At 37.3% G+C, this 25,255-nt stretch overlaps 1 protein-coding gene across 2 annotated transcripts in view; it reads right to left on the minus strand.

Moving 5' to 3' along the window:
• Nucleotides 1-10,617, minus strand: part of RADX (RPA1 related single stranded DNA binding protein, X-linked) — a 67,610-nt gene extending 56,993 nt beyond the window's left edge. The window contains exons 1-3 of one of the 2 annotated variants that reach the window (XM_059051362.2): nucleotides 9,858-10,617; nucleotides 1,782-1,924; nucleotides 220-412 (exon numbers count right to left, since the gene is read on the minus strand). In XM_059051362.2, the coding sequence (XP_058907345.1) occupies nucleotides 220-412; nucleotides 1,782-1,924; nucleotides 9,858-10,500 (979 nt within the window). In that variant the 5' untranslated portion in view covers nucleotides 10,501-10,617. The remainder of the gene's footprint in view (nucleotides 1-219; nucleotides 413-1,781; nucleotides 1,925-9,857) is intronic. The other variant, XM_067024020.1, reaches the window with a different exon arrangement.
• Between the last annotated feature and the right edge of the window lie 14,638 nt (nucleotides 10,618-25,255).

Consider the following 25,255-nt stretch of genomic DNA (forward strand, 5'->3'; position numbering starts at 1 on the left):
TCAACAATATATATCTCAGATGATTTTTCTTAAAAAATGCAATAATAAATAAATATATTTATTAAGTGATCGCTCAAAAATTTTTATGGATAAAAGAATTTAAAGTCTGTCAGGTTCTAACAGCTTCATTAATTTTTAAGGGCTTTTGACTGATATGGTACTTTGAAAATTTATACAAACAAAATAGTGATAAAATAACAAATTCATTGAATACTTAACCCATTGTAGAAATTAGTTTGATCTGTGGATCCACAGGGAGAGGCTGAATTCTGAAGGGGTGACTCTTTTTAATGGAATAATCTTGAAGCAGAAGAACTAAACCAACGTGCAAACTTTTATACCACTCAGGACACAGGGCATTCCACATAATCACTGACACGGTGCCTGAACTGTCAGCAACTTCCAAAAAGGTCTAGGAAAAAAAGAGTAAAAGCACATGTATATTTGTTACTTTAATCTACAGGGTGTTCAAATTTTATTTTAAGAATGAGGAAGCAAAACTATAGGATAATCACTGAATAATTTTATGATATGAGACTCTGTAATGATGAAAAGTTATAAATGAAGAATTTTTAGTAATATGAGAAAATACTTAAGAAAATATTAAATGATACAAAATTTTATGTACAATATGATTCCCATTTTGTAAGATAATTTACTATGATATATGCCACAGTTATATGTAATATATGATAGGCATACATATATGCATAGATGTGCTATGACATACATAAGATATCACAGATATGTGTATATATATGATATACACATACAAAAAAGGGGAAAAATACACTTTAATATTAACAGTGGTTCTCTCTGAGTGGTAAGATTTGGGTTGATATTATTTATCAGCTTTATATATCTTTATACATTTTCCAAATTCCCTGTAAATATGTATAACTTTTACTATAAAAGCTTAATAAAGCACCTAAAATAAATCTTGATAACATGTGGAAATACAGTAAAATGTTAAGCTTAAAGAAAGATAGCTAGTGGGAAGCTGCCGCATAGCACAGGGAGATCACCTCTGTGCTTTGTGACCACCTAGAGGGGTGGGATAGGGAGGGTGGGAGGGAGGGTGACGCAAGAGGGAAGAGATATGGGAACATATGTATATGTATAACTGATTCACTTTGTTGTAAAGGAGAAACTAACACACTATTGTAAAACAGTTATACTCAAATAAAGATGTTAAAAAAAAAGAAAAACACAGGACAGAAATCAGCACCATATGGCATAGAGAGTCAAGATAACAGAAAAGTGTCAGATAGATTGGACAATTAGAAGGTCTCTGGTGAGTGACCAGCTGAAGCAAAAAGTCAAACTAATTGTGTTGAGAAGTAAAAGGGAGGCAAGAAAGTGAAAACATATAGTGTAGACTACTTCTTCAAGGAGCTTGCCTGAAGACAAGGACAGAGGGAATACAGGAGTTCTGATGTCAAAGGTGATTTTTTTCCTTTTTTAAAATGGAAGACTAGACTAGACTATATTTATATGCTGGTGTAGAAAGCACAGTAAAGAAGAAGTTGAACACAGAAAAAAGCTGTGAGGAGACCAGCTGAATCAAGGGAACTAAAGGGCACTAATACAGAAAGAACTTATTTTTCTATAAGAAACTACATAGAAAAATACCTTGAAATATATATTTGTTCAGTTTTAAAATTATTAAGTTGAACTTTAAAATGTTACTTAAACATAAATTATCCTAATAAAGCGTCAGGTCTGTAAATTATAATTTATGAGTGCTAAATTAACATATAATATCTTATCACTACTTATACCTGGTATGGCTCAGTCGTCTTTTTATTGGGTTTTCCATAGTATCGCAGTTTTGATTTATGCAAGATTCTCACAAGCAATGCAGGAAAACTCCTTCTGTTAGACCAGGTCATTTCAAGGTGAGACAGGGAAACTATTCTGGTATCTAGAATACAAAAAAGAAAAAAAAAATCCTACTAAATATGTCATGGTAATTTCAAAATTCTATTTTATTGGTTAAAAATGGTAGCCAGATCATACCCAAAGCAACTCCTTCTCACCAGCTAAACGAGTCTGTATACTTCTCACATATAAAACTTACTAATAAACATTATCCCTAATAATAATAGCTAAAATATATATATGACTTACTATGTGACTAGAATATAGGTAAACACCTATGTTAACTAACACATCTAGATGGAATGTTCCATCTGGAATGCCCTCTACCTCATCAAACTGTGTAATTACTTCCTGGAAGACTTGGATCGAAACTTACCTCCCTTAAGAAAAAACTCAATACCATGGAATATTTTCCATGGCACTTATATATTTAACTTATAGAATTATTTTATGATATATTTCTTTACTGCCCTCACCTTAGTCTCATATGTATAAGTTTGAACTTTCCCAAACATTCCAGACATGGTCCTGTAACAGAGCCTTTGCACTTGTTCCCTGGGTCTGGAATGTCTTCCTCTTAGATACCCAAGTGATTTCCTTTTAGATACCCAAGTGACTTTCTCTTCTTCAAGTTTTGCTCAAAGGTCACTTTCTCAGTGATGTTAGCCCTAACCACCCTATAGAAAATTGATCCCCTTACTTATCTTCCATCCCATTTTATTTTTCTACATAGCACATATTACCTCTTCATATGCCATATAATTTACTTTGAAATGTTTTAATCTCCAAACCTGCTAGCAAGTGCCAAAACTGCTTAAAAGCTATTCACCATCTTTAAAAGATTAACTTGTATTTCTAATTTTATTCTTCCTTGGTTAAGAGGGGTTCCATCTGCAATTTTCTCCACATTTTGCTCTCTCATAGCCCACAGTCCCAACTTTTAAAATGTGAATTTGTATTTTTTCCAATATTTATTTCTCTAAGGCATCCTCCACTTCCATTTTTATTTATATAATGTATCACCTACTCAACTTTGGCATGAAAACCATTCTTGTAATTTCTTTTCAATAAGAGTTTAAATGGCCTTTTATAACTACAACTGTACCATTAACACTGCCCCCCCCAACTATTTTCAGTATTAGGATATCTTGTGTAAATTTCCCTCCAGATTCTCCCAATACATTACTAGCCCAGGATCACAGATCCTAATATTTGATGTGATATAATTAAGTGATTTCCTCTTAAATATGCTCAAACAAATTGTAGATCACCTCTGAATTATCTAGAAGGTATGTGGAACACTCTTCATCAATGAAGGCACATACACCTCCTTTACCAGGCGGAATGAATTCAAGAGCTACATGGTTTTATAAAACCACAGTTGTAAGAGCCACTGTTTCTGCTACAATTGAGTCCAGACAGTTAGCCATGATCAGACATGTGCCTGGTTAACATTTTCCCAGACTGGGTAAAAACCAAAACCAAAAACAAAAACAAAAAAAACCTCATTAACTTCATAGAATATACATATCTCTGAAATCTAAAAAAAAATTACAGGTTATACATAGACAATGAGGAATCTGTGTAAATTCATAGAAATAAGTGGGTTCATTACCAAAAGAAAGAATGAAAATAATAATAAACTACATATTCAATATAAAAAGTTTGTAAGCAATACAATAGTGTTTCTCAAATTTTGTGGTCCCAGAACCCCTTCACAGTCTTAAAAATTACTGAAGACCTCAAAAAGCTTTTGTTTATGTGAGTAATATTTATCATATTTACCATATTATAAAGTAAAACTAAGAAATTAAAATATTCATTAATTCCTTTAAAACAACAATAAACTTGTTAAAGTATAATAAAAAGGCATATTTTTGAAAAATGACTATATTTTCCAAAACCAAAAATGTAGTGGGAAGAGTGGCATTGTTTTACATTTTTGCAAATCTCTTCAGTGTCTATCTTAGTAGAAGACAACTGGATAAATCATATTTTCTTTAGCATTTATTCAGTCTGTTCCAATGTCACATGACATATACCCTCTGGAAAACTCCACTCTATACTTCTGAGAAAATGAGAGTAAAAAAAGATAAATAAAGCCTTAATATTATTATTATGAAAATACTTTTAACATTGTGAATCCCCTGAAAAGATCTTGGGGAAACACCTAGGGGTCCTTGGACCGTACAGTGAAAACCACTGCAAAAGAATAAATCTAAGGAATATAGAAAGGAATAAAGATTAAAAACTGAAACTAATGAATTACAAAACAGTATAACTGACAAATCCAATTCCCTGGAAAAATTAATAAAAAGGTAAAACTTTAATAAGTGCAATCATGAAGAAAGCAAACAAAAAATAATGTTTGGAATGTGATCAACTATAAACATAGAGAAAATCATCTTAAAGATTACTATATATAATTATATATCACTAAATGTGAAAATATCAGTGAAATAGATAATCTTCTAGAAAAATATGAATTACCAATATTGTTGCCCTAAGGAACAGAAGAACACTGGAACAGGTCAATAACCATGCAAGAAAATGAAAAAGTTCACAAATAATGACCTCCCAAAATTGCACGAGGTTTATATGGTTTTTAACAATTTTCATTTTAATAATTTTCAAAGAATAGCTTTCTCTTAACTATAAGTTGTTCTAGAGCACAATAAAATATAGAAATTATACCAATTCATTTTATAAACTTAGATAAATCCTGAAAAATTATGACAGAAATAGTATAAAAGAGAAAACTATAAACCCAAAACATTTACAATGGCAAAAATCCTAAATCAAATACTTTCAAATCCAATGTAGCAGTATGCCAAGTTACATCATGATCAAGTAGAGTCCTAAACCTCTTGTCTTGATCAGGAGGAGAATATTATAAATTCTAAATAATTCTGGAGATTGACATAAAATGTAATTTCAAATGATTGTTAAAACACTAAAGAGAATAAAAATATAATATATTACTTCTAAAGCACTAGAAGAAAAAAAAATTAATCCTGTGAAAGCAAAAAAAAATATTAAAAAAAAATAAAGCATGGGGGCTTCCCTGGTGGCGCAGTGGTTGAGAGTCCTCCTGCCAATGCAGGGGACACGGGTTTGTGCCCTGGTCTGGGAAGATCCCACATGCCGCGGAGTGGCTGGGCCCGTGAGGCCCCTGAACCTGCGCGTCCAGAGCCTGTGCTCCGCAACCGGAGAGGCCACAACAGTGAGAGGCCTGCATACTGAAAAAAAAAAACAAACAAAACAAAACAAAACAAAAAAAAGCATGGCATATAGTAAACAAAGTAGGACAGCAAGAACAGGTACAATCATTAATTACATTAAATTTAATTGGATTAAATTCATCTCTTGAAAGAAAAAGAATTGGTTTGGGTCAAAAAGCAATCTGGGCTATAGAAAGAAACCTAAAACAAAATGGAAATAAAGTGATGAACAAAGATACATACACTAGGCTAGTGGTTATCAAAGTGTGGCCTTTGCACCAGCAGCATCAATGTGTTAGAAATGCAAACTCTAGGGCAGATGTACTGAATCAGAAACTGGTGATGGGGTGCAGCAATCTGAATTTTAAAACACTTTTGAGGTGATATGGATGCCCAGTCATGTTTGAAAATCATTGCCCTAAATGCTAACTAAAAGACAGTGGAAGTGGTAAACAGTACTATCAAAATATACAAAATATAATTCGAGGCAAAAAGGGACTAAAGGGGACTTCCCTGGTGGTCCAGTGGTTAAAACTCTGGGCTTCCATGGCAGGGGGCACGAGTTCCATTCCTGGTGGTGGAACTAAGATGCACCATGTGGTACAGTGCGGCCAAAAAAAAAAGGGGGACTAAGAGATAAATTCTATATTGATAGAGTAAAATCCACCAAGATATTAATAAGTTATGAATCTTTACACATTACAGCAACATCTAAATCAAAAACTTAGATGTTGAGAAATGAACAAAACCACCATCATAAAGAGAAGCCAATATTCCTCTCAAAGAAATGGGCAAATAAAACAGATTTTAAAATAAGGATATGGAATATTTTATTTTTTTTATTTTATTTTTATTTTTTTGTGGTTTTTTTGTGGTATGCGGGCCTCTCACTGTTGTGGCCTCTCCCTTTGCGGGGCACAGGCTCCGGATGCGCAGGCTCAGCGGCCATGGCTCACGGGCCCAGCCGCTCCGCGGCACGTGGGATCTTCCCGGACCGGGGCACGAACCCGTATCCCCTGCATCGTCAGGCGGATTCTCAACCACTGCGCCACCAGGGAAGCCCTGGAATATTTTAATTTAAAAACTTCATATAAGAAACTTCATGTCTAATCTAAACTTTTGGGGGTAAAGGGGAACTCAAATTTAAAATCAGAAAATATGAGTAAGGAGTAATAATGAAATTTCTATACTTCAAAACCTGGGGGATACAGCCAAAGCAGTACTCTTGGGAAATTTCAGAACTGTTAAAGCTTTTGGAAGAAACAAACAAGGAAATAAATGAACCAAGCATTGGACTCAAGAAGGTAGAACCCCCGCCCCCCGCCAAAAAAAAGAACAAAGGAAGTAAAAAGAATTAAAGAGGACAGCAAAAATAAAGTAGAAACATCTCCCCAATACAGACTTTTTAATTAGTAAAGCTAAAAGTCTTTTTTTAAAGGTGTTTTTTTAAAATGTTCATCTTTTTAAAAATTTAGTTATTTACTTTTGGCTGTGTTGGGTCTTCGTTTCTGTGCGAGGGCTTTCTCTAGTTGCGACAAGCGGAGGCCACTCTTCATCGCGGTGCGTGGACCTCTCACTATCGCAGCCTCTTTTGTTGCGGAGCACAGGCTCCAGACGTGCAGGCTCAGTAACTGTGGCTCACAGGTCTAGTTGCTCCATGGCATGTGGGATCTTCCCAGACCGGGGCTTGAACCTGTGTCCCCTGCATTGGCAGGCAGATTCTCAACCAGTGCGCCACCAGGGAAGCTCAAAGTTCCAGTTTTAACACAACCAAACCCATGCAATTACATATTTTCTGTGGCTGCTTTCCATAAACAATGGCAAAGTTTAATAGTTACAGCAGAGACCATAGGTCTTGCAAAGACAAAAGATTTACTATCCGGCTTTTTACAGACAGTTTGCCGACCGCCGTACGGCCACATGGACCCAGGTAGGAGGTCTAGATTTTCTTGCAGTGCGGAGCTATTGGAAGGATTTAGGCAGGAGAGTGGCACAGTCTAACTTCCTTTTTATTTTATTTTTTTGGCCGCGCCCTCAGCTTACGGGATCTTAGTTCCCTCACTAAGGATAGAACCCTGGCTGCCGGCACTGGAAGCACAGAGTCCTAACTCAGACCGCCAGGGAACTCCCCTAACTTCCCTTTTAAACCGCTGCCTCTGAGATCGTATTGGTACCTTTAGAATAGGGTCTTGAACGAGGAAAGGGAGCCTTTTGGGGTTCTTGAAATGCTCTATATCTTGATCTAGGAGGGTGGTTACACAGATATATATAGATAGCTGTATTTTAAAGACTTCTATTTTACTGTGTACACACTACACCTATTAGAAAATCGCACCACAAAACTAAGAGGAACGGAGTGGGAGCAAATAATTTGCAAAATACGGCAGACAAAACTTAATACCCATTAGCAAAGAAATCCTACAAATTAATTAGAAAAAGTCAAAAGATATAATTAAAAATAGTACAGGGAAATGGGCACTGTCGTATATATGTTAGTGGTAATGTGAATTAGCATAACCTTTTAAGAAGCTGCTTTGTCAATATCCATTTAATTAAAAAACTCAAATACTCTTTAACCCAGAAATTTCAGTTCTAGGAAGCCAACCATTCAACAGAAATACTTGCACATAGTGAACAAATACAGGTATATCCTAATGATGCTCAGCACTGGATCTAAAACTGGAAAACCAATCACTGCCTAAAATTATAAATTACCCATTAACGTGGGCATGGTTATATAAATCATGGTACATCCATACTATGGAAAAGTGTATAAAAAGATGTACGTTAAAGATGTTTGAGAGAAGTGGAAATAACAAATCATGCAATGTAATATAATTCATTTTTCCCCATTTTAAGAGGAAAGTTGAAGGCATACCAGGAGGCAAAAAGGGTTTCTTACTCCACCCAAACATTTTATTATTAAAAATTTCAAACATACAGCAAACCTGAAAAGAACACCAATATACCCACTTCTATATTTTGTCATCAAGACTTTACTGTACTTGGGTCTTACACTTTTAATACAATATACTTTTTTTTTTTTTTTTTTTTTTGCAGTACGCGGGCCTCTCACTGTTATGGCCTCTCCCATTGCGGAGCACAGGCTCTGGACGCGCAGGCTCAGCTGCCATGGCTCAGGGGCCCAGCCGCTCCGTGGCATGTGGGATCTTCCCGGACCGGGGCACGAACTCGTGTCCCCTACATCGGCAGGTGGACTCTCAACCACTGCGCCATCAGGGAAGCCCACAATATACTTTTAAATATAAAGTTCGGGTATTTTAGCACATGGACGTTGCCTTTTGTAATAAAAATATGGTTTCAATAATGAATAGATATTACTTTCACAATCAGAAAAGTGAAATATATTTTTACAAATTATTGTTCCCCTCAATTCTTCTACAGCATGAATTTTTCATTTGTACATTCAATTCTAAAAATAAAAATGATCAACAGAGTACTAATGCACTACTGCCTTATTCCATGCTTGAGATAAAAAATCATTCCATTATTTCATCCCTGAAGTTAATATCTTGTTTTTAAAGTTTAAGTTATTTAATCATCCTTAGCTAGGCATTTCTACAGCCATCTTCTTTTCCTTATAACTGGATATTACTTTAATTGCATATTTTCATCCCAGATATCTTTTCACTTTCAAGTTTGTTGCTGTTCACGTCATAATAAGATTATCTGCGATCTAGCATTATCACTGCAATGTTTAAAAGAAACCCTGAAAAGCAGTAAATGTAAAAAATTATCTTTCTCTCTCCACTACTTTCGCCTTATATTTTTTGCACTTTCTTCCCCATTCCATACACGCACATGCCTATAGTACTATCATTCCCCTTATTCCATCTCTTACAGATAAAAATATATTTTAGAGCATTTGCTGATGATGGACGAGCTAGCATTATCAGGTTAATTTCCTACTTCTGAAACAGAAGAACTGAACTTCTCAGGTTAGTATTGTTCGTGGTAAGTAATAAGAAACATAAAAATGAGAATTCCAAGCTTTCCCACAAAATCACACATTCAAAAAGCAACATTTACATAACTGCCACACTCAAAGGTATAGAAAATGGCGTTTCATTAAATGTGAATTATTAAGGAATAAATCACAGAACATCCTTTTTTTTTTTTTTTTGTGGTACGCGGGCCTCTCAGCGCTGTGGCCTCTCCCGTTGTGGAGCACAGGCTCCGGACGCGCAGGCTCAGCGGCCATGGCTCACGGGCCCAGCCGCTCCGCGGCATGTGGGATCTTCCCGGACCGGGGCACAAACCCGTATCCTCTGTATCGGCAGGCGGACTCTCAACCACTGCGCCACCACGGAAGCCCCTGGAACATCCTTTTGTGAATGAAAGTTAAAATAGGCAAAACCACAAATATTTACAACCTTTACGCCGAATTCAAATCTATACACTTTCCAACCAACACAGAAAGTACTACTTCCATGACTGGAATGGGACTAAAACTAAGATGAATTCCACTGTAGTCAAACGTATAACGAACACATGAGGAACACTGACTGAAATATCACTACGTTCGTCAGGTTAAATTTAAGATGTATTCGGACACTTCCTGAATGGCCACTTTTACAATCAAAGCAAAACGCGAGCTGGAACGCCATCACCCATCAAAGCTTGTCTCTCACCACTCCCGGCTTATAATTAACAATACCAAAGCACCTTCTCCTTTTCCACTAAAGCAAGCTCCCGAAAACTTTAACCCCTCCGTCGTTCCCTCCAATTACTTACTGTTAAAATCGTGCTCCTCAGGTTGCTTGTTGCTTAACCAGATATCTCCATATGGATCTTCGTTATTCCACAGGGCCAGGTAATGGCTCTTTCCGCCTCTTAACGGCCTCTCTGGGATTTCCCGGTGCGCTCTATTTCTGAAGGGAATTTCTAAAGAAATGGAGTCCAAGGACTCCCCACAGTGGACCATATCTATGCACAGGATCCCCTGGCCTAATCTTTTCTCGTTGTAAATACACGAGACTCTGGAAATTTCCACTTCTATGCCAACTTTGAGAATATTTTTATATACGAGAAAATTCAGGCTGGGGTCCAGGTAGCACTTCTCACGGAACACCCCGTCCGATATCGTCACATCATAGCAATAAAGCGGAGGTTTAGGTTCCACGTCGCGTGGCTCACCCTCTAACAGGTATCTCTGGACGGCCAAAACAGCGACAGGCACCACCTCCGACGGGGTGATCCACTGACGAGGTGAGTCTGTTATCTGCTCAAGAACCTTTTGGATCCAGGACCTGCACCTTGGGGCACGGAACCTTCGGATCACACCTCTCTGGACCCCAGCCTCATTTCCCTCAGGGTTCAGCAGATCGAGCCCAGCATGTGACGGGCCTTCCTGTGGCTGACCTAACTCACCAGACATTGTGGGGTGACTGCGTACCCTCTTCGCTCCCAAAAGCTAACTTTTCCCGTCAGAGGCTGAGAGAATAAGAAAGCGCGCGCTTGCGCGACAGTCGCTGCTCTGCCCCTGCTGACTAACAAAGCTCCGCCCAGTCGAGAAGCTACGAAGCCTTTACGAGGGCGTGCGTCAGCTCTCTGGCTCCGCCCCTCGCTCAGCGCGTTTCCGTCTCCCATGCACTGTTACTAGTCAGTCACTCCCGGGGTTACTACCGGGTCATCTAACCTAGTGCCCGCCCATTTGCCAGGATAGGAGAAGCGGGAAAAGTGTTGGTCACCATGGTTTCCAAAACAAAGTAGCAAGAGGGATGGGGAGGAGCCCTCGTGGCTCTTCTGGAAAGGAGGGTTCAGGAAGGCAAGAAAACAGAACGCGGCTGGATGTGGGAGGCAAGTAGTCGTAGCTCAGGAGTTCCAGGCTTTTGGCCTTGGGCCAGCCACAGAAGGTAAATTAGAGTTTGATATACGTGAATGTGATAATATGGGTCTCCTGTAATATGAACAAAACTAGATAATGTATGCACAGCCTTCAGGACAGTTCTTAGCACAAAAAGTCCTCCATAAACATTAGTTGTTATTGTTATTAGCACTTGCATAATTGTAGTGGCTCACTGAGTGCAGGGTGGGTGAATTCGTGATTAAGTGCAAATGAAGCCAGAAAATTATAGAACTGGCTTGGTGGAGAGCTGCCTTTAGATTACACTTCTTAAAATATACTTATGTTTTATACAATACCTGGCTTAACATACGGGTAGGATATAGAATTTCAGAAGCTGCATTTCTAAACTACAAGGATTGTATACGGAATGAATGTAATGTGAAAAAGCTGATAAGAATAGTCAGAATTTAAAATAAAACATTTATTCCATGTACTCAGATGTGCCAGTATACACATAACATAGTAATTGTCCTAAGAATACTTTTCAAAGATAGAAACAGGCATGTTTTGATTATATTAATCTCTCTTGGCTGTCTATTTCATCATTCATGATTCACTATTTATGAAGTCCCTACCATGAGGCAGTCACTGTTCTAGGCCATTATGGGTAACAGTAGTCAGGCTCCTTTACTCAAGCTTCTTCTCACTGCCATTATTAATATTTAACTAATTCACTAATTCTACATATATTTCTTGAGTGTCTGCTCTAGACCTGGTACACTCTTGCTTTGGAGACGAAAAAACGTGTTCAGGGGAAAGGGAGGGGAGGGGGCAGGAGTTAATATTTTATATACAATATGATTAGGGAAGAGTTCTCTATTAAGAGATTGAATAGAGCAGAGATCTGCAGGAAGTGAGGGAGTGTGTGGACTTCTTGGGAAAGGACACTTAAATCAGTGGGAACAGCAAGAATAGATTCCGTGAGACAGAAGCATGGCTTGATTTTTTTTTTTTTTTTTTGCGGTAGGAGGGACTCTCACTGTTGTGGCCTCTCCCGTTGCAGAGCACAGGCTCCGGACACGCAGGCTCAGTGGCCATGGCTCACGGGCCTAGCCGCCCCGCGGCCTGTGGGATCTTCCCGGACCGGGGCACGAACCCGTGTCCCCTACATCGGCAGGCGGACTCTCAACCACTGCACCACCAGGGAAGCCCTTGATATTTTAAAGGAAATGCAAAAAGCCAGTTGACTGGAGTGAAGAGGTGAGAGGAAGAGTGGTAGGAGATAAAGTCAGAGAGGTAGAAGGGCCCTGTAGGCTTTCCTCTGTTTTGAGCAGAAGAGTGACCTAACACTTCAGCTTGAGCCCCACTTCCTTCATGAAGCCTCCCATAATCAATTTATTCCAGAATGATCTTTCTCTTATCTGTATCACCTTGTATGTATCACTCATTTAACATTTATCATCTAATACCTTGTAATTAAAAACAAAACTTCTAATGTATGTAGCTCATCTCCCTAACTTACGGTTTCTCAACCTGGACACTGTTGACATTTAGGGTCAGAAAATTATTTGTTGTGAGAATGTCTTGTGCACTGGAGGATGTTTAGAAACATTCCTGGCTGCTACCCACTAGATACCTGTAGCACTACTCTTCCCTCCCAGTTGTAACAACCAAAAATATCTCTAGACATCTACAGATGTCCCCTGGGGGGCAAAATCACCCCTTGTTAGGAGCCACTAATTTAGCTAGACTGCAAGCCTTTTGAGAGTAGAAATTGATTTTTTCTTTATTGTTTCCTGTAGTTCTTTCACTATTACTATAAGTAAAAGGCATTCAAATATTTTAAATAAATGAAGCATGTAATTCCCACTGCCTCTCCACAAAAGGGAATATATATGTGTGCCTCTCTAAACGAATATAATACACAAAAATCCAAACTTACAAAACACAAAATAAGTAAGCTCCCCGAATGTAGGTACTTTGTTATGTTCGCTGCTGCATCTCCAATGCAAAAATCCGTATTCTAGCAGATAGCAGGTGCTCAATAGTAATTGTTGAATGAATAAATGAAATTATGGGTTTTTATTGGATTTACTGCAGGAGTCATTAAATATCAGCTATCTCTGTTGTTTATCCAAGAAGAACTGGTTTTAAATCTTTCAAATCCGTGCCATCAGCACCCCCTAAACTATATACTCAGTGGAATTTATACATAATACTATTGTATCATCATATTCTGACTATATCTAATTCATAAAAGATGAATCTTGGCAATGGTGCTCAGTAGTTGAATAATCACTGGAATTGGGAAGAAATAGCACCCATGTTTGTTTTTACAATACCACACACAATAAAGATATACACTAATTATGAGAACACAGTTGAAGTCTTTTGTATTGTTCTACTGACAATCTGCTGATAGTGCATCTGCCTGAGAATTAAGGTGTCTACTTGAATAGTTATCACACCTATGTATGAATGTTCTCTGAAGGCATTATAAGCACCCGTTTTGGGATTAATTATACAATAATAGAATAAGTAAGAGAAATGACTTTTAGAGCCAATAATAGGTATCATTTAGGTTATTGATTTTTTTTCTCTCCCTTGAGATCTGGACAATTTGTTATAGTGCCCTCCAGAGAAAATAGTAAAAGCAGGCACTACACTACTTTTATTTCATGAAACGGTGATGTTCTGAGATATTCAAAACACTTCAAATACAACATGAAATTTATTTTGATAGTCCATTAAATTTGGTGCAGATTATCTGCCACATCGATTTTCCTCATCTTTAAAATTGGACTAATGAAAGTATTCACAGTAGTTGAAAAATTAAGTTAGTTCATATACATAAAGTGCTTAAAACTGTGTTTGGCACATACTAAGAATTCAGTAAATGCTAGCAATTGTTATTATTATTCTAAAAAGAAGATACAGGCATAACATAAGATCATAGAATGCTAGAACTACAGGGAGCCATTATATACCCACTAACTAGTTCAGTGTTCTTCATACTGTGGGTGGTGAGGCAATAATGAGGTCATGAAGTCAATTTATTGGGTTACAACCAGCAACTAAAAATATGAAAAAGTTTAGAACAGAAAATGTCAGAGTACCTCACACATAGTAATGGTAAAGATTGCTTCATACAATTTTTATTTTAGATTTGTTGGTATGTATATGTGTATACTACATCATGATGTAAAATGTTTTTCTTTCTATAGATTGTGACCAGAAAATTTTTTAAAATGACTGCTATAATTCAACCCTCTTTTACTACAGTGAAGGAACTGAGGCCCAGAAAACAGGACTCTTGTGACCAAGATCACACAGTGGTAAGTGACAAAGCATCAGAACTATTAGCCAAGACTCCTGCTTATTAAGCCAATGTCCTTTCCACGACATAAGGTTGCACAGATCCTGGATTATTCCCCCTGATATATCAGTTTTTTATTGAATAATCTTGTTTTGGTTATTTTTATTTGAATAATCTTGGTTCGTCTTCTCATTCATTTAACTATTCTTTCATTTATTTGCCTTGGGTAGACAAATCAGCATCATTCCCTGGCCATGTGCATTGGGCATTGGAGGTACACTTGTAGGTTCATCAAATTCATAAGATTATAACAATATGAGTAGAGATGTGGGGGAGGAGAAAAAACAAGTGTTATGACTAGTTGGTGCTAAAAGGATGTGGAGATTTCAGATGCTATCTCAAACAGTATTTAGGTAAGCTCTCCAAACATCACCACGGTAACAAAAGGGGGCCTCAGGGTGGCTGCCTGGCAACCAGAGCACTACAGCCTCCAGCATAATGCTTTACCAACATCTTTCCCTTTTAATGCTGCCTTTGATGATTTTATTAACTAAATTGCCTCTATATACAAGGATGTATCTGCACAGCTTATAATACTCCCTACCTCATTGGAATCAAGGATGTTCCTATGTTACCTTTCTATCAGATGGCAAATCTGTTTTGATTTACTTGTCGAATGTACTTAAACAGAAGTCTCTAACACAGGCTCACCATAACAATGGTTCCAGAATCCTTTTGCCCCTCAATATCTCAAACAAATGTTCATATTTGTCTGCATTCCTTTGCTTATCCTGAGCACATATTAGATGCACGATAAATGATTGCTGCTGTCCTCCCTTCTCTTCTGTTCATTCAAATCCTACTATTTTCCATAAATATCTCAGTGTGTTAGCTTTTCTTCTGAGTCTCAATATTATATATCTGTAAGAGAGTTGGATTTTAAAATATGGATTTGATCATTTTCTTTTAAAAAAATATTTATTTGGTTGTGCCAGCTGTTAGTTGCAGCTCAAAGGCTCCTTAGTTGAGGCATGTGAACTCTTAGTTGCGGCATGCATATGGGATCTAGTTCCCTGACCAGGGATCAAACCCTGGCCCCCTGCATTGGGAGCACGGAGTCTTAACCACTGAGCCACGGGGGAAGTCCCGGATTTGATCATTTTCAATTTATTAGGTCTCTGCTTCTCTGATTATTAGATGAAGAGGGACTGACTGTAAACTCTCAGTATTCTACAGATTAATTTATTCCCATTTGTCTTCATTGGTCATCCTAACATCATGTATCTAGCATGCTTCAATGTTTACATTCCTCCTCTCAATAATTTCTGTTTGTTGAGATGTGTGGCTACAATTTGATGACATTTTGGAAATCCCAACACCAGTGTTTATGCTGGGTTTCCTTACATGAAATAGAGCTGGGTCAGAAAGTTGGTTCTCAGTAGGCTATTTATCTAAAGATGTTTAAAATAACAGCTTTATTGGAATATAATTCACAAAACGCACAATTCATTCATTGAAACTGGAGAATTTGATTGCTTTTCATATACTCAAAGAGTTGTACATCCATGGCCACAATCTAATTTTAGAACATTCTATCATGCCATAAAGGAACTCTATACATATTAGCAGCTACCCCCAATTCCAACTCCCTGCCCCAGCCACCGGGAACCAGTTATCTACTTTCTGTCACTATGGATTTGCCTATTCTAGACATTTCATATGAATGGAAACATACATTGTGTCTGAGTACTTTCATTTAGCATAATGGTTTCAAGTTTCATCCATGTTGTAGCATACTTCATTTATTTTTTTGTTTGCTGAATAATATTTCATTTTATGGATATACCACATTATGTGCATCAGTTCGTCAACTGATGGACATTTGGGTTGTGTTCACCTTTTGCTACTATGAATAAGGCTGCTATGATGATAGTGTATGAGATTTTATGTGGACATATGTTTTCAAACCTCTAGTATAGATACCTAGGACTGAAATTGCTGGCTTATATGGCAATTCTATGTTTAACTTTTTGAGGAACTGTCAAACTGTATTCCAGAGTGTTGTGTTATTTTATATTCCCACCAGCAACGTACAAGAGTTTCAATTTTTCCGCAACCTTGCCAACATTTGCTATTGTCTGTCTTTGTTTACCTTAGTTTATCTTAGTGGATGTGAAGTGATATCTCATTGTGGTATTGATTTGTATTTCTGTAATGACTAATGATTTTTAGCTTCTTTTCATTGTACTTATTGGCCATTTTTATATCTTCTTTGAAGGAATGTCAATTCAGATCCTTTGCCTATTTTTATTTTTTATATACTTATTTAATTTTTTTCTTTTTCCTTTGCCTACTTTTAAATTGAGTTGTCTCTTGATTATTGAGTCCTGAGGTCTTTATATATTTTGTATGTTCTAGATACAAGTCCCTTATCAGATATATGATTTACAAACATTTCCTTTGAAGATGTGGATTGTATCTTAATTTTCTTGAATGCGTCCTTTGAAGAATCTGCTTTTCCTTCTCCTCTTCCTTATTCATTTTACTCATCTTATTCTTTGCCATTTTCATCTTAGAATATTGAACCTGTTCATTTAAGGCATCATTATCATCTCTGATAGCTTCTCTTGAGTGATGTTCTATTGATCGGGGGACTCATAGAAAATGTGCTCCACTTCATCTGCAGTAAGGATAGCTTCAGCAGCAGCAGCATTTAGGGATCCTTCCTTGGGAACTTCAAGAGGACACAAGCAATTAAAGAAGGAACCATTATATACCCACTTGACTGGCAAAAATTAAAAAGCCTACGAATGCCAAGTGTTGTAAAGGATGTCAAGCAACAAACCACTCGTGGGAGTGTAAATTTGTTCAACTAGTTGTAAAGTTGAACATGCGCATATCATATGATCCATAAATTCTCCTTTGTATATACCCAAGACTAGTATTTGTCAAAGGAGAAGATGTTATTAACATTTCGTGGGGGAATGATTTTTATTTGTACTGGGTAGTACCAAACAGTATAGGATATTTAACATCTGGCCCTAACCCTCTGAATGCCAGTTGTACTCACCAATCACTGTGACCATCAACATTTCCCAGGTGAGAACCACTGGCCTAGAGAAACTTTAATAGCTGCACTAGTACATATGTAAAAGAATGTTCAGTAACATTATTCATAGTAACTCCTAACTGGAAACAGCCCAAATATTTATAATAGGAGAATGAATAAATAAACTGTGGTGTAATCACACAACGGAATATCCTGATAACCTCATGATGCCAGCATACCAGCCCTCACTTGCTTATATCCAGGCTTTTAAATTTAAGAGTAAAATAATATTTCTATCTTGTTTATTCACTCTTTTTTTCCAGTCTCTAAAAAATATGTGTTTGAAAATTAATGTGACTTGGAAATGAGCCCTGGTCTTTGGTAAGGACCCCATTAAACAAATGTGGTATTGTAATGAGATTTTTTCCCCTTTAATCACTAGGTTGTTCCCTAAAATATATGAAATGTGTAGGACTTAGACACAATGCTGGCTGATGCAATTTCATTATGATACATCATTCTGAATTTAGGTGCTGCTCTTATTTTTGAAATTAAAGTGTAAGTTGGCTTCTAGCTATACAATTTATAAGGTGGATTACTATGCCTTAACAAACCAGCCTTTGAATGTCTGGTCATTTTTGATGTAGTTAAGTTGTTCAGATCCTGGATATCTGGTGGTCCTCCATGTTCTTGGATAGCCTGGACCTTGAATGTTTTGCTAATTTTCATAAAAACCAGGACTTGGCTGGCTTCATAAGATAGAAGTCTTAATGGATTTCTCTCTTAAACAGCTTGGAAAAAATTCATATCACTAGTCTGTGCTGGTGCTGTTGTAACATCTGACACATGGTTAAGGTCATGCTGTTCCCTCTCTGACTAGACACAGTTTTCTGGAGGACCCAGTTTCTTTGCTGGTATCCCTAGGCTGTTGAAATTATTTCATGTACCCTTATCCTTTTTCAAAGTAGCCTATATTCTGGAGAATGATGAAAAATTGTAACTCATAATTTCTCTTTGGTTGGGGATCTTTCACCTTCTTCCCTACCAGATCTCAGAAGACAGGCATCAGCAACAATATATGTATGTTCTTTATCTATAGTTTGCTCCTAGTTTAACTACTAGAAATGGAAAGCTAGCTTTTAATTAGACTAATACAAATTTGAATTCTCATTCTCCTATTTACTAGTTGTTTGATCTTGACCAAGTTACCTAAACTCTCTAAACCTGATTCCTCCTTTTAAAAATGGGGTGGAGGGAATTCCCTGGCAGTCCAGTGGTTACAACTCCTCGCTCTCACTGCCAAGGGCCTGGGTTAAAACCAGGGATTTACCCTGGTCAGGGAGCTAAGATCTCACAAGCTGTGCAGTGCGGCCAAATAAATAAATAAATTTAAAAAAATGGAGTGGAGGGCTTCCCTGGTGGTGCAGTGGTTGAGAGTCCGCCTGCCGATTCAGGGGACACGGATTCGTGCCCCGGTCCAGAAAGGTGCCACATGCCACGGACAGCTGGGCTCGTGAGCCATGGCCACTGAGCCTGCGAGTCCGGAGCCTGTGCTCAGCAACGTGAGAGGCCACAACAGTGAGAGTCCTGCGTACCGCAAAAAATAAATAAATAAATAAATATGGAGTGGAACACCTACCTCACAAGGTTGTTATGAGATTTAAAACATAGTTTACCTAGAAGGTCTGGGATGTAGCCTGTTAGAAAGTTTATACTATTTACATGGTACACATAATAATTCTTAAAGAGCAAGTGGTCAGTAAAAAGATGTTTCATAATTTAATGTGCAGTATATAACACAAGCTAGAAGGTGTGTTAAGAAATAAATGAGGGACTTCCCTGGTGGTCCAGTGGTTAAGACTCTGACGCTTCCACTGCAGGGGGCACAGATTCGATCCCTGGTTGGGGAAGCAAAGATCCCACATGCCGCATGGCATGGCCAAAAAGAAAAGAAAGAAATAATCATAAGAAAAATATCCCAACTTCTTTAGTAGTCAAGAAAATGCCCATTAAAATTACTTACAAAACTGCCAAAATTTTTTTTGAAGCATCATAATCGGTTATTTGTTGGCTGCCATTTTGTTTGACCTCCAAGTTGGATGCTAGTTAGGCCAGAGGAACAGGAGGAAGAAGTTCATACTAACTGAACTGTAGGGAAGGTGCCAGTCTCAAGGATACTGAGCTTCACTGGAATATGGCCAGACTGCTCATGTATCTTTTATGCATTTTCTCCTCCCATACTATAGGACTTATCTAAACTCTCAACGCCATGACAAGACCAGGAGATATCTCTTTTCCTTTCTGTACTATAGGAAGGTATCTCTAACACAGTGACATATTTTTAAATATAAAAATTATAACTTGGAAATCATGCATCAGGCTTTTATTTTCAGCTACAATGGAGCAGCTGGTATCTAGCTAATTCTACTGCTGACAATAACTATAAGTGCTTGACAAAAGTTTTACAAAGCTGTTTGGAGACATTAGAGAGAACCAAGGCAGCCAGGACATGAGAGGACACATTGTAGTGTATGGAAAACATTGAGATGAGTCTTCCATTTGCTGCTACTTTTCTCTCCTCAAAGAATTTTTCAATTCATAGAATGTGTGGCTTAAAGGACAAACAAAAAGCAACAATTAGAGATTAGTGGATGGGATAATAGGACAGTAGACAACATCCAAACTAAAGCTCAGAGAGAAAAACATCAGAGAATACAGAAAAAGGAGACAGATAACATGGTGAAAAGGTCTAACGTGTATGTAATTGGAATCTGAGAAGAAAAGAAAAAGAGGGCAAAAGCAGTATTTAAGAAATACTTGTTGAGGATTTTCCACAAACTGAAGAATGGTCTCAAGCTGTATGTTCTAGATGTGATATGAATCTGAAGCAGTATAATGACTGTTTCAGGCAGAATACTGAACCCCCAAAGATGTCCACATCCTAATCCTCAGAACTATGAATATGTTACGTTACATGGTAGAAGGGAATTAAGGTTTCAGATAGAATTTAAGTTGTTCTCCTGGATCCAGGTGGGCCTTTAAAGGTGGACGAGGAAAGCAGCAATTTTGGTTAGTGAAAGATGTGATGTGAAGACTTGAACTATTGCTGGCTTTAAAGATAGAGGAAGGAGGTCATGAGTCAAGGAATGCAGGTGGCTTCTAGAAGCTGGAAATGGCCCTCAGCTTACAGCCAGCAAGAAAACTGGGACCTCAGTGCTGCAAGCACAGGGAATTGAATTCTGTCAACAACTTGAATGAGCAAAAAACTGGATTTTCCCTTAGAGCTTCCAGAACAGATCTCATCCCTGCTGACACTTTGATATTGGCCAGTAAGACATATACTTGACTTTATGAAACTAAAAGAAAATGAGTTTGTGTTGTTTTAAGTCATTAAGTTTGTAGTAACTTTTTATGGCAATGATAGAAAACTAATACAGTGAGAAAGAAAACCAGACATAGGTGCATCAAAGCAAAACTGATGGATAGTGGAAACAAAGAAGAAGTTTAAAGAAACTAGAAAATAAAGACATTATCTTGCAGGAACATCAATAACCTTGACAACTGAATTTTTGAAAGAAATAATGAAGGAAGACAATCGTCTGACATATTTAAAGTGTTGAAAAAAAAGTTCCAACCAGGCAAAAATTCTTTCAAAATGAAGGTGAACCAAAATGGTTTAAGAGAAACAAAAATTGAGAGAATTTATAACCATCAGACATGCACTAAAAGAAATACTAAAGTGAGTTATTTAGGCAAAAGGAAAATGATCCCAAATGGAAACAAGGTAATTCAAGAAGGAATGAAGAACACTTAAAAGAGTTAATATGGGTAAATCTACATGAATATTGGCTATTCAAAACAATAGCAATAATATCTTTTGGAGTGTAAAATATATGTGCAATTGAAATACGTGATAACAGCACATAAGGTAGGAGGGTGTAAATGGAGTTGAAGTGTTGTAAGGTTCTTACCTTGTCTGGAAAGATGAGATCAAACCGGACTAGGACAGGCCCTAATCCAATATGACCAGTGTCCTTATAAGAAGAGAAGAGAAGAGATGCAGAGACAGAGAGAAAGAGAGGAGGATATCATGGGAAGACACAGACACAGAGGGGAGAGAATGCCATGTGAAGACAGAGGCAGAGATTGGAGTGATGCATTTACAAGCCAAGGAATGCCAAGAATTGCCAGTAACCAGCAGAAGCTAGAAAAAGCAAGGAAGAATTCCTCCCCCAAAGCCTTTAGAGAGAGCATGGACCTACCAGCAATTTGATTTTGAATGTCTAACCTCCATAACTATGAGAGAATAAATTTCTCTTGTTCTAAGTCACCTAGTCTGTGGTGTTTTGTTATGGCAGCCCTAGGAACCTAATATACTATTGATACATTTTTAATAAACTATTTAAAATAATTTAAAAACTCCACAGCATATTTAACATTCTTCCATGCTTGTACTGTCTACATCATTATTTTGTTAATAAGTTACAGAAGGAATAATTTCTGCATGTCTTCAAATTTTAAATTTCATTTACTTTTCTGACTACAAAGTAGTGTATGTTTTAGATTAGAAAATAGTAGGGGAAATCTGTAAAATAAGATTTAATTGCCCTGTGACCCTACTCCTAGGGCCCTTTCTAAGATATTGTCTATAAATAGCTTTGGTGTATATTATTCTAGGTATTTTTCACTTCAGATTCAGACAGTATCAAGAGAAATGTAATTCTCTCATTCTCTCCCTCCCTCTCACTGTGAGATGCATGTGATTTACTGATATAGTATATCAGCAAAGAATGCTTATTGAAGCCTTGCCTATAATGGCAAAATGCTAGAAACTAATCAAATGTCCACCAATGGGTAGAAGCTTGAACAGATTGTTGTATATTCATAATAGAGCATTTTTTTGGCTTTTAAAGGAAGGATAAGTTATATCTATATTAATGATGAAGAAATATTCATGATGTATTAGACGAAATACACACACACACACACACACACACACACACACACACTGAATATGAGAAAAGTGTGTAATAATACATAGAAGGTTATTTGGAGTTTGCAGGTGAAGAAGGAAAGGGGTGGCTGTGGGTGTGAAATTATATATATTTTTAATAAGATCATATTGTTTCATTTCATTGTTTTCAGTGAACACATGCTAATTTTATAATTCTGGAAGAAAATTTGATCACAGATTGAAAAAATATACAAATTTGAAAACTTTTAATTTAATATGAATATATCAGTTGAAAAATATATTTTTATTATCATTTATCAGAAGCTTAAAACTTATAATAAACTTATCACCTAAAAGTAGAAAAAATAATATATTGCATAAACTCTGAGTATTTAGTGCCATGAACATAAAACATGTTTAATTTAGAGTCACTTCACAGAAAAATTTCTATTTGTAATGTACACTTCTTTCTCTAGAAGAGCCAAACATCATTCCAATAATATGAGTTATGAAATTTTATTTACTAAAAAATTCTAATTGATTACAGATAAAGGTTGGATAAAATTAGTTAGGAGATATGGTAATATAGCATTTGCAGAAGCCAGATAAAAGGATGTTACGAACAGCTCTTTTGAGAGGCTCTTCAGGGTCAATTTACTTGCTTTTGCTATGTGTTTCCTTTTCAAATTTCTATTTCAGCTTGTAATTTTGGAGTAGCTCCTGATTATAGTAAATGACCACTTGTTCTACAAAATTTATGACATTTTAACAAAATGAAGTAACCTCGGTCACATTAATTTTCTTCCTGTCAACACATTACTATCATCATGGTATTCACTCTAATCTACTGTGGGGACTACAACAGTATCAACATTTTCCCAGTCTGTCAAAAACTGGTAAATGACGGAGAACTGTAGTAATCCATATGTTACAAGTGGTACTGCTGTGATGTCCCTGAGATTATCTGCAGCAGATTTTACTGGTCGTAATCACAGCTTAGTGGATCACAGTGTCATTATGCACCATGCAGCATATGGAATAATTAATTGAATGCTTCCTGTGTGCCAGGAACTGTGCTAAGCATTGTACAAACATAATATCATTTAAGATAAATAATTATTTAATTGGATAGGTATTATTATCCATACTAAGGCTCAGGGTTTAAGCCATTTGTCAGGTGGCAAAAAGCAAAGCTAAGCCTTGAATTTAAGGTGTGTGACTCCAGGTGTGCTCTTTACCTATAAGCTATGCTACTTCCAGTAGTATCTGAGTTATACATTACTAAAGTTCAAAAATATCTGGTTTTCTTCCATTTTATGTGTATTGCAAGGGTATATTTCCTAGTGTTCTTGTAATTGGTAAGGGCTACCTAACTAGTTCTGGCCAAGGGGCTGAGAGCTTTTGTTTCCAGGTGAAAACACTTAATTGCTAATGTGCAACTCTTGCCACCTCTCTTTCCTAGCTGCAGCAACTGAAGATGCCTTGTGTTGAGATGCTAGAGCTTCTCAAATTTGAAGAAGCCTGATTACTCAGTCACCATAGAGAGGAAAGATACTCTGGAGAGTTAATCTGAATCCACAACATAATTTGTGTGAGTCAGAAGCATGCTTTTGTTATGTTAAGCTACTGAAATTATAGGACTGTTACCATAGCTTAGTTTAACATGTCCTGATTAATACAGAAGACTGGTACTGCGAGTATTACTACAACAAAAACCTGAACTAGGCAAAAAATTTGGTGAAACTGTAACTTGCAATAGACTCAGCATATATATATATATATAATTAGGGAATTTGTAACTCTAAGAGAAGAGATTGGAAAGCAATGTTAGTGGGGAAATATAGGGGAAGAAGCTAGAAAACAAAATGTTAGTACTGTTTCTAATAGTGATGATAGTGTTTGGTAATAGCTGCTGGCTTTGACTGGTGTAATGGTTAATTTTATGTGTCATCTTGATTGGGCTAAGGGATGCCCAGATAGCTGATATAACATATTTCTGGGTATGTCTGTGAGGGAGTCTCCAGAAGAGATTAGCATTTGAATCAGTAGAATGAGTAAAGAAGATCAGCCTCACCAATGTAGGTGGGCATCTATCAATCTGTTGAAGGCTTGGATAGAAAAAAAGATGGAGAAGGGGCAGTTCATTCTCTCTGCTTTGGTGAAACACTCATTTTCCCCTGCCCTTGGATATCAGCGCTCCTGGTTCTCAGGCTTTTGGATTCAGACTGGGAATTAACACCATCAGCCCCTTGATTCTTAGGCCTTCAGACTCAGACTGAGTTACACCACTGGTGTGTAGCTGGTTTTCCAGCTTGCAGATGGCAAATGGAGGGACTTCTTGGCCTCCATAATAGCATAAGCCAGTTCCTGTAATAAATATCTCTCTTTCTGTCTCTGTCTCTCTCTCTGTCCCTATCTATCTATCTATCTACTATCTATCTATCTAATTCATTCTGTTTCTCTGGAGAACCTTGATTAATACAATTGGCAAGAATAGCTCAAGAAAGAATTAGCTGGTTTGCAAACAGAAATAAAGGAGAATAGAGAATACAAGAATTTCAAACATTTTATGGTTGGAAAACCCAACTGGGTTTCAACCTCAAACTGTAAAGCATAAGACAGAGAGATCTTTGGAAGCACAAATGCTCAATGAAATGTTTCAAATTATGTAAATGTATCACGGGAAAATTAGACTAATGGTGTGACACCCTATAAAACTTTTCATTTAAATAAAATGTTCAGGTCAAAGATTACCTTAATGGGGCTTCCCTGGTGGCGCAGTGGTTGAGAATCCGCCTGCAGATGCAGGAGACACGGGTTCATGCCCTGGTCCGGGAAGATCCCACATGCCGCGGAGCGACTGAGCCCGTGAGCCATGGCCGCTGGGCCTGCGCGTCCGGAGCCTGTGCTCCGCAATGGGAGAGGCCACAACAGTGAGAGGCCCGCATACCGCAAAAAAAAAAAAAAAAAAAAAAAAAAGATTACCTTAATGTTGTGGTTTTTCCACAGGAGACTGACAACCTCA

The sequence above is a fragment of the Kogia breviceps genome, chromosome X, assembly GCF_026419965.1.
Source record: "Kogia breviceps isolate mKogBre1 chromosome X, mKogBre1 haplotype 1, whole genome shotgun sequence".
Taxonomy (NCBI): domain Eukaryota; kingdom Metazoa; phylum Chordata; class Mammalia; order Artiodactyla; family Physeteridae; genus Kogia; species Kogia breviceps.